The sequence below is a fragment of the Diadema antillarum genome, unplaced genomic scaffold, assembly GCF_040938485.1.
Source record: "Diadema antillarum isolate AM-2024a unplaced genomic scaffold, OU_Dant_1.0 scf00000145, whole genome shotgun sequence".
Classification (NCBI taxonomy): Eukaryota; Metazoa; Echinodermata; class Echinoidea; order Diadematoida; family Diadematidae; genus Diadema; species Diadema antillarum.
The window spans coordinates 1,631,293-1,642,580 of record NW_027271034.1 but is presented as its reverse complement, the minus strand read 5'-3'; the positions used below and the strand labels follow the sequence as shown (position 1 = coordinate 1,642,580).

Sequence of the window (11,288 nt, the reverse complement as noted above, 5' to 3'; positions counted from 1 at the left end):
GAAACGCATGAATTTTAGGGATGTCCCAAATCGAAGCCTTTGTTTAAAGACCTTTAACTTGTTGAGCAGAATTTGCGCAAAACCCTTGCAGATTTAGGGCTGGAGTGAAACAACTTGGTCTAGTACACCGATATGAACCATGAAAGACACTGAATCTTATACAACTTGTTCATATATAATATATATATTTTTTTTTATTTTCAAGCCCGGAAATATCTATATGTTTTATATAACTTTCATTCATTCATTCATTCATTCATTCATTCATTCATTCTTATTCATTCCTTCCTTCCTTCATTTTTTATTCATTCATTCATTCATTCATTCTTATTCATTCTTTCCTTCCTTCTTTCCTTTGTTCATTTTTTATTCATTCATTCAATCATTCATTTTTCATTCATTCATTCATTTATTCATTCATTCATTCATTCATTCTTATTCATTCCTTCCTTCCTTCCTTCCTTCATTCATTCATTTTTCATTCATTCATTCATTCATTCATTCATTCATCCATTCATTTATTCATTCATTCATTCATTCATTCATCCTTCATTCATTCTTCATTCATGCATTCATTCATTCATTGTGCTGCTCTATTGCCACCAGCCCATGGCTCGTGTTTGTAAATTGTGCGCCCGCTGTTGCAATAGATCCACTGTCTTCTCAAACTTCTCTCTCTAATCTTTCCCTCATCACTGTCGCTATCCCTGTTAGATATCTAAATATATTATACAAATTAATCTTTTCGTTTCTTGATGTGGTCTAATGGAGAGTTTTGGCTTAGTCGTTCAATACTGGAATTCATTGTGCGATATAATGAATAGCTTCTAAAAGCAATCATGCATAATGTATTGTCAAAAACATAAATACATCTGTACATGTACTTACGGCTCGCGGATCTTGAACTTGTGGCCTATACAAGAGATCCAAGTTATTCGTTTCCGGTAAGACCTTTTGCATGAGAATCATTTACATTTTAGATATGCAAATCTTTTTACATGGAGTGACTTCAAATTCGTTTTCACACATTTTGTATTTCCTAATTTCTTCGCGTCTATATACTGGAATGCGAAGTGGTGAAGTACACATTATGTAGCATTATAAACTCTATTAGATATTGTTTCAGAGTCAGTGGTAGCATAAGAGCTATTTCATGTTTGGGCTGGCCGTCAATAGATGGCGGGAATCTAATGACGTGCTCAGTACTGTGGAGGCCCTACTTGCTGGCTGGTGTGAGTATGGCCTGGTGTGAGTATGGCCTGGCAAAAAAAAATACGCTTGAAACAGCTGTAGTTAAGAAACCTCCGAATCAAAGCGTGGAAATATATTTCTCGGCAAATTTCTGTCGCAAAACCTCGAAGGTGCAATGGTTGAATACGGACATCAATAAAAACACATCGCCGAACCCTCAAGGAATGATAGTTTATGTTCATAGGCTGGAGATATTATCTTTAAATGAAAGTAGAAGTCCGACGCGCTCTGTTCCGCATCATAAGAGTGTTTTAATTTTTTCCGATGGATTTTAACGTGTACTTTATGCAAAGTTACATCAAATTAGGAAAAAAAAAATGATAAAGTCAACACAATTTCCTTTGGATTTGAGCTTCAATGAATTTGCAAAATGTAAAATACGATGTACTCCGAAAATGCAAACCATTAAAGGTGCGTCACACATCGCCGGTTTAGATGGCGGTTCATGGCAGTTCTCAAACCGCCGTGAACCGTGTCCCAATGATGGCGGAAAGCACTTTGACTACGTTCTCAACACGTTTTGAACACGGAGCAAACGCGGATTGACGCGGTAGGAACACGTATCGTCCCGGAAGGTGGAGGAGTCCATACCAAGCCCATGTAGTTGGATGCAATCAGAGCCCTTTCACTTGTCCTCAATGGATTTCAACAAGGAGCGTTTTGCTTTGTTAGGTAAACACAATTTTAAAGAAATTATGAAACGTTGTAATCCCCTGTGTTTTACAGATTGATATAAGTGATCGATAGTGCAACAAGCGATTATCTTCAAGTTTCAACGTGACTTTTCTCTTTCTCTTTTCATTTTTAAGATATCCGTATTAGTTTACTGTCATTAAAAAGACATACATATCAAAGCAGAATCCAAAATAGTTTCCAAAGTTTCCTGTTCATTTGTAGGTTTATTTATCAAGTGATGTACAAGTACTTGCTTGTTTCAACATCTCTCTTTTCTTGATTCTTTCTTAATTAAGTTTTCACATAATTATTTCGCGTGTTGAATTTAAGATCTTGTAGCTTGTTTATCCATGTTTTCACAAAATTGCTCCTTCTTATCTTTCACAGCTTCATGTGAAATATGAGCCTAGGAGAGTTCCTAAATCGTAAGGGGAATCTGTATGTGATACCCTCGATCCATTACGACAAACTACTATGGCAAACGTGGTTTATGCCGCCCCAGAACTGTGAGAAAGCATCCCAAGTGATAGAACATGAAGTTCCATCAATAAGTCCAAAATGTTTTTAAATACTTACCTGTAAAAATAGTAACATAGTGATTGTAGATGATGATTTATGCAGCATGTTACTGTTTCTGAAATTACCTTTTTCCTGTTTATCTTTTTGTTCCCCCTCTAAAGCGCATAGAGACCTTGCCAAAGGTATTATGCGCTTTATAAGAACTATAATGATGATAATATAATAATAATATCTTTAACAACAGTCAATAAAAAAGACATATTATGTACATTATACATTATCAAAGAAACATATATAGTATTATGTGCATAGTTTCCTCTTTACTTACAGGTTCATGTAACATAATAATGGTGTTTTTTCAAGTTTCAACATTGCTTTTCCCTCCACTCTCTTAAGTTTCAACATATATTATCTGTATCAACATGCAGTCTTACAAAAATGGCATACATAATCACGAAAGCAGAACCCAACATAATTATTTACATAAGTCTTCTGTGTGTAACACGTTGCTGGCCATCTTAAAAGCTGTTAAGCTTTATGAACTTACCTTTTAATGTAAATGATGTAACATACCTAACAACTTTTTGAACATTAAACTTTATTTGTTACTGTATATGTGTTAAAGAAGTAAGGAAACTGTAGCATTCAATATATTTGCCCGATCTTGCATTATGGGTTCATCTTTGCTTTTATCTCCATTTCTTATTGCTCCGCCACGAAGTGTCACCGGAGCCATTATTCCCTTTTAAGTTCATTGTTTCTTTTCGCTTGAAAATTATGGCGGTATTAACACGGTATTATCACGGATCTTGCGGTGCAAACACGGAGGATGCGATGTGAACACGGTCCATTTCAAACCGCCAAGACCGCCACGAAAAATTAAACATGTCTAATTTTTCTGGCGGTTCCCCGCGGTTCCCCGCGGTTCTCGGGGTTCATGGCGGATGGGTGACGGATGACCACGGTTTGTGTACGGTGCAAACACGGTCTTTGGCGGAGCACGGCGATTTGCTGAACCGCCATGAACCGCCATCTAAACCGGCGATGTGTGATTGCACCTTAAGTATTAATTCCACATAATATTTCAAAATAATTTCTGGGTTTCGATAATACAAATACTGATATTACTCCTATCTACTTTTTCACTTCGATATATTTCATTTTTGTAATCATAAAAAAAATCAAAAAATGTGCTTGATTGAATCGATTTTTTTATTAGCTGTACAGTGATTTTTTAAACCCCTCTAACATTAGTGTATATAGATATCGAACTCAAACCAGAAAGTTGCTTATTAGGTGGAGGAGAAACGAATTGCTCTCCTTAGAAGTCACGCACAACGCCACCGAGTAGTCATACACTTAACCCTTCCACTGCCAATGAGTCAAAGTAATGTTTCACACACATGGACAGGTAATCAATGGGACATGCAGAGGGTTAAAACAAGTGGTACCCAGATGCCAATCCAGAGATGGCATACGTAAGAATAGAACATGTAAACGATTACAAAATTAAAAGAGTACAAAATTAAGAGATTAACGAATGAAACAAATTACGGAAATGAACAATTTGAAATACTTAATGGTAATAAAAGCATAAACAAAGATATAATGTTTCATTTTCCATTTGCATAAAAAAAAGAATACAAACTACTGAAAGAGAAAATAAATGAGAACCATGTCATATATTTTGAAAAAGAAAATATATCAAAACTAATATATTAAATGAGAAACTGGCTACAACATTCCGCAAGAAGTTCAAAAATATTGTACTGCGAAAATTTCATAAGAAATTGAAGTACAGCTGTATCCACAACTGGTTGATAAAATGTCACTCCTTATACAACATTTGAATATCTGAGCTATCCTAATACAGCTATATACCTGTTGCTTCCACCTTCTACAATTTCTGTTTACTTGCATATCATACTTTGAACATATGTCATGATGAATGTATTAAAAAAAAACAAGATCTGATTTTAAAAAATAGTAGAATTAGAAATGTCGCTATGGCGACTGGTATGCCTCCGCCACGACGCATGGATCTCCCAAAAAATAGTGTCTAGAGCATGTCTCGACAATGCGAGACGACAGTTTCACAATATGATTTATATCACATCAAAATAACATAAGTTCCATTTGGATAAATGAGTCAGAAAAAATCAAATCTTTTGAACGAATTGACCGATTTTCCACAAACTCCAGTCCATTTCTACCGTGAAACTGCTACGTTCACCGAATCCATACATTATACGGTTTGTATACATGTATTGATTTGACTTGACCCTTGACTTTGAATCGCAGGTCTTGAATTCAAATCCCTCAAGTGTCTCTACGTCCTCAGACAAAATGTTTGCGAGGTGTTCCTACCCTCAAGATGTATTCATGCCTGGCAACGCTATATTAAGTAGGGTGATAACACTGACTGGGTCAGCGGGTAGAGCAGTGTCAACATTAAAGAGACTTCCCTGGAAAAGAAGACTTTATATTATCATCAACTTACTTAACCTTAACGAATGTGAGTCTCTGAATGTAGAAATGACAAAGCTATATCACTGGGTTACCAATCCCTCCCTCCCCCCCCCCTTCGATGGAAAGCACTTGGTTGACACGACATTAAGAAATTATGTATCGGATGTGGAACAATTCCAAAAAACTAATATACATTATTCTAGGGTACAAACAATCGCTGGTGTTGTTCAGATCTCATTCAAATGAGACATCGATATCAACTCCCTTCATCTCCTTCCGGAACCACTCGTCAAATATTTCGTTTTGAGCCACGGTGAAATAATCCTTCCATCGCCCTTTTTGACCTGTGCGGAAAGAGAAACGAAGATTAGACCCAGTTATATTAACACATCACCATTCCTCTTCTTTCAGACGGTAACTGTTGTTATCCCATGATTGTTGGTAAAAGTCATAATTATACTACATTGTTACACTGTGAAACTCTTGGCTATGATTTCTATATTTCGAGGTAGCGCAGACAGGTGACATCACAACACATTAGTGACAGCATCCTGACTTCGGATGTAATAACTTACAAAGCAAACACACTAATGAAGGACTGACTTTTTTTGGGGGGGGGGGGCGGTGGGGACATTAAGGTAAGGCTCACAGAATCCAGGAAAGAACCAATCTCATCATAAATCTTTCCTGTGTTTACGCTTGCAAGAGACTATTTGTTTAATGCATTTGTATCATAAGATTTTATATATTTATTTTTCTTCTGCCAGTCTCAAGCCTATCCTGTATATTTTGATTGCCTTATAATATCCCTTTCCAACGTTCCATCTGTCATTCTATTCGAAAAGCAAAGACCAGTCCAATCACCATCATCTACCACAAAGATACAAATCGCTGGATATAATGATGTAAACATCGTTTTAAGGCTACTTTCCTTTTAAATATTAATACTCCACATACTTTTGATCTATTCCACTTTGACAAAGCCATCAAATAAAACAGTATACAGCATTCCGTTGATTTTATTGTAAGCTAGGACTGTGCTATACGCAGTAACTGTTATGGACACTCTGCAATCCGTGGACTGGCATGCAGATTGTTACAAGAGATCTAGTGGTGAATTAAATTTGAAACTAAAATCATCAATGTACTTACTCATAGCACTTAGATTGTGGTTCAAACGAAGTCTTTAAAAAAAATCCTTAATTTGGTGGTTTCGGTCCCCTTTGGTTCGGCGGGGAGGGGAGGGGAAGGGTGGAGTCATGGTGCCCATTTGAATGAATTAAGATCCTATCACCTTAAGCACTCTACCGGTACTGCCAGGTTTGGGGAAAACACTTCCTGTTATGGGTTTCAAGAAGAGGCTGAAATGGAAAGAAATTTACACACTTCACATGCCGAACGATGGACGATGAATGATCGCAATAGCTCACTTTGAGCCTTTGGATCAGATATGGGCTAATAAACTTCACTAACATAACGTGGGATAATGACACTATGATTCACATCTATGCCACTTCACATACTTCGTAAAGCTGCACGAATGTTGCACCAATGAATACCAAGGTATACAATAATACAGATTCCATCACGGAATGACTTAATATTATGAGGTATGCGAAAAATTGTTGAGATGCATTACCTTTAAAGACAAATTGTAGTCTCACTGACTCGTTTTGCTTCTCTGTTTGGTCAGTAGCTTTCCCCTCATAGTTCTTTTTCATCTTTGATAGAGAGCTGTTTTCAAGGACTCGCTGCAAGACTTCATCTGAGAGAGTGCGTCCGATGTGAGCAGCCACCATTTTGATGTGTTTCACAGGATCCTAAAAAAGAGAAGAAAATTGTCTTTATTTTTCATATATGCGGATCTTATTTCAACAAGCTGTATCTGGCATGCTAAATGCACGTCGGCTTCCTCGTCTCACGACCCTTTCGTCCTGTGTTTATCTGCTCTGGTTTGCATGGATGTTGCTGTGTCTGTGTGTGTGTTTGTTTGAATGTGTGTGTGTGTGTGTGTGTGTGTGTGTGTGCGTGTGTCATCTTGTCCAAACGCTTTACTTGTACCTCTTCCTCTTATCTCTTCTGAATCGGAATGCACATTCGTTTTGTGTGTGTGTTTTTATATATATACGCACGTATGTAAAGACTTTCTTTTCTTTTCTTGTATTTAATGAACTTACTAAGTTTATTGTACAAGCTCGTTTTTTGTTTTGTTTTGTTTTGTTTTGTTTTTGTTTGTTTTTTGTGACGTACAGAACAGTGAATCATTCGTGAAAATGGTGTGATTTTCGACATTACAACACGGGGCTTAATGTATCGGTCTCGTGGGCCTTGTTCCGGGGCCTTGTTTATTTAGTGTCAGTCGGACTCATGAGCTTTGTGATTCGTGGGCCATAATGATTTATGGGTGTCCAATTCGTGACGTGCACCCACTTGATCGGCTCTTACATCTATGAAATGTTTGTATTTGCTCACGATTTGACGTCTATTTCTCTCTGAGACATCAAGTTATGTATGCAATCATCATATCCTCTCATATCGGAACAGATTTTGCTCTTTCCTCCCACCGGTGATAAACTTATCGTAATTATTCTCCCTGCGCCTGCTGACAAACCTGCAAGATGTCCTCGTAGAATACAAAGAGCAAGTTATCCTCTTGTCGGATTTCCCAGAATTCTTTTACATGGCTTGACCATGTTCCGTACTGAGGATCTGATAGAGACAAAAAGAAAAAAAAAAAAACCTTCATGCATTAAAAAATTGTCACTCATCTTTAACAGTAGCTTAAAGGGATAGTATAGTATTGGTTGAGGAGAGGATTCAGCTTTTAACTTTTTGCAAGATACTTAGACACCGTTAGAAACCACTTTATGAAATGTTAAAGAGTATACAATTCTAAGAAGAATTCAGATGTTATCTATGAAAATCGGTTTTGAAATTGCTCGGACATCCAAATAAAAGTCCAAATAAAATAAATGAGGATCACTTTATTTTGGATATCTGAGCCATTGCAAAACCAATTTTGATTAATTAAAAATTTGAATTATAATCATACGCACATTCATTTTATAGTTGAAATAATTTGTTTGTTTTCTTTTCATTAAATTCGCACTTACTTGATCCAATGAAATGTTCGAACATTCGGTTCCATGTCATTGGGATTTCGGCCGGATAGTCTTTGGTAAAGTTGAAAAACGATACTGCAGTATCCTTGGGGTTGCGTGTAATGTATATCACCTGATTTCAATTTCAGGGAGATGATCAAAAGAACTGAGAATGTTACTTTTTACAAACCCTCCCGAAGGCACCCTTAAACGAGAATCGCCTGTGATAATTAATCGGTGTGAAATGATGACCAGCACACTCTCTGAGATGAGATGCATTGTACTTCTGAACATGTCAAAACTATCATACGAACTCGACAACATTAATGTCACTCTCATTTGTGTATTCATACTTATTGCATTGCCACTAAATTATGGTTTAATCAGAGTCTATTTGAGGTGAATGTATTTCGAAAGCTTTCCAATGAAAAAACGATGATTATAAGTATCAGAAGTTATAGGAATGTAAATACATCGACAATGTTGCTATTGATATGTAAGTCAATTTGTCTCCCTCTACAGATGAAATTGATAAGATCGCAACTGCTGATGTGTAATTAACAAATTACAAATAAAAAAATATAAATTTCCTTTTTTTTTTTTTTTAGAGAGAGACAAATTGAAGAAAATTCACACCTCAACCTTCACCCCTCTGATTAATATTCTCTTGCTTTCGGGATGGAACATGTTATCACATTGCGAATTTAAGCCATAGTCCATATGGGTAAATTTGTCCTATTATTGCTGCAGGCCTTTCCCGGAGTCTTTACGTAAATATAAGAAATAGTGCAAAAAGTAAGCCCTGCTTGTAAATGGTACTACCGCAAATATTACACACACAAACCTTGGCCTTCGTCAATAAGTCATGTGGAATGTATTTCAGTCTGAGATGAGTTTGGATGATTCTCGGTGAGGGCGCTTCTTTTATCTTCTCCATGAATGGCGTCATGTCCGGAGGATTCTGTTCTTCCTCCTCCTTCGTGTCCGGCAATTTCTGGTCCAGGTCGATCATTTCAATCAGAGTAGAGCTGGAAGAGCGGTCAATTTTCTCTGGGTAGCCGTCCGAGAGGATGAGACCAACAATTTCCAACATCCAATGAGTTCCTTTTATTGCAGAAATAGAGAATCTTGTTCTGTTTTTGCTCGTGTATATTATGGTTGTATTTCGTCTGCGTGTTGGGCGGGGGTCGATCCGTTTTCAAGATGGGGGAGGCATATTTGGAGGACATGTGCGAGGGAGCGAAGCGACCAAGAGAGGGAAGGATGTAATGTTGGAGTTGGTATTTCCATCCTCCCCCCCCCCAACACACACACATGCAAGGGAGCTTTTGCACTTTTAGAATCGAAATTCAACGATCTGATGCACACTTTTGTTGAAATACTTTGGAAACTGCAAATCAAAAACGTTTTAAAAGAAATAGATATTCAAGGAGATTTTGAATGGCTATCTTTGAATGGTATCTGCCTCTTCTTGATCAGGGTGTGTATTCACTGCTTCCAATAATGTCTATGGAGGTGGGCCAAGCCGGGTAATGGTGTGGGAGAGGTATATACCCCCCCCCCCCCACCACACACACACACACACACACATACACAAAAGAGAGCTGTAGCACTTCTAGTATTGTAATTACGATTTATCCATTACGATTATTTTTTTATACATATTTGGTGCACATTTCTGTGTAGTATTTGGAAAAATTTGAAAAAAAGTGTGCCAAGTGTATGGAGGGTGGGGCCAGAGGGGAAAGGTGTTATGCAGAGGGGTTATTCTCCTTCCACACGAGGGGGCTTTGGCATTTTTAGAATTAAAATTATAAGATCTGATATACAGTTCTGCTTGAATAATCTATTTGGAGTCATTGTTTGATCAAAACGTAGAAAAATGAATATTCCGTATGGGAAAATTTGAATGGTAAAATCGTCGTATCTATCACCTCTGGTTCCACGTGTGTGTCTACACTAAGATAATTTTGTAGAAGGTCTATAATGGAGGTGGGTATAGCGTCCACCGGCTTCCACGAGATAAACATCAGTGACTGGGGCGAGTTGGCATAATCTTGGCATAAAATAAGTTGGCATAATAACACTGTGAATCTGATTGCGCGATACACATTTACATTTTACATGTTTTAGCAGTCTACATTACATTTTTTGTTTCACATACCTGGAATTATGGGGTGGGGCAAAACGATATCTCCCACGACGCCCCGTTGTTGGGGGAAGGGTCAGTAGAAACGCCGGCATGATTAAGTTTATAGTGAGTCTGTACGAATATTGTATAATTGATTTGCTTCCCTTAGTAATAACAAGGAATGTGATTACAGCTTCGTACATGCTGTATTATGATCTCAGATACCACTACACTGGCTGACTTGACTACCTGTTGCTGCTTCCGTACACCAATGCGTAACTTCCACATGCTTTCTACAAAAATGACTTAAATCATTCTCAAAATAATCGTCGTCTGTGTGAACGCTCCCGGAAAAAAGAAATAAACATCCGTATATCATGATTATACCTTTATTTCCGTTGTTCGAAATGAATGTCAAGGTATTTCTCACCTGCTTTTGGATAGGTTACAATCCATACGTCGTCGTGACGAACTTCAAATGTTCTCAGAGCCTCGACACTGGAGTCCAACACCAGATTGCAATAATAGATTCTATCGTAATCATGGTAACCTCGGATGTTTGCCAGATGCGGACCTTCGGCCATCATGAAAACCATGAAACCCCTAAAGAGGTTGGATAATGAAAAGTGAAATCGTTCTACGATGTATTTTGCTAGTTAGAGGATGGTTCAAATCAAATGATTTTATTTCAATATAAAGTCATACAAAGCAATATATTATACATAACGCTTACGCGAGTACATAATATTTTAAGGAACTTTGAATCACATAAGCTTCAACAAAACATGGATACAATTATAATAATTTAATTCTCTTTTAAGATAAATACAGAAGTATAAAAGTAAGCAAATGAGCAGGAGACAGTGAATGACGCAGATGCGTAGCAATGGAGGGCGCTCAGATTTTGTGCTACCCACTGCCTTATCATTATCACAGAATCATGACGTGTCATATACTAGTATGTTCTCTTAACGAATTCGATCGAAACGCTAATAGGAAATTTTGCTTTCCTCAGCATAGCATATACTTACCCACCAAATGCTGAACTTCAAGGATGTTCAATTTTGTTTCCTCAGCATAGCATATAGTATACCCACCTAATGCTGAACTTCAATGATGTTCAATTTTGTCAAATTTGGTAT

At 37.3% G+C, this 11,288-nt stretch overlaps 1 protein-coding gene across 1 annotated transcript; it reads right to left on the bottom strand.

Annotated features, from left to right (window-relative positions):
• Positions 1-5,148: 5,148 nt before the first annotated feature.
• Positions 5,149-10,730, bottom strand: LOC139721552 (sulfotransferase 1B1-like). Its single transcript, XM_071632866.1, has 6 exons — positions 10,577-10,730; positions 8,860-9,119; positions 8,028-8,148; positions 7,526-7,623; positions 6,554-6,734; positions 5,149-5,258 (listed from the first exon to the last, which is right to left on the bottom strand). The coding sequence occupies exons 1-6, from the start codon at positions 10,728-10,730 to the stop codon at positions 5,149-5,151; spliced, it is 924 nt and encodes a 307-aa protein (XP_071488967.1).
• Between the last annotated feature and the right edge of the window lie 558 nt (positions 10,731-11,288).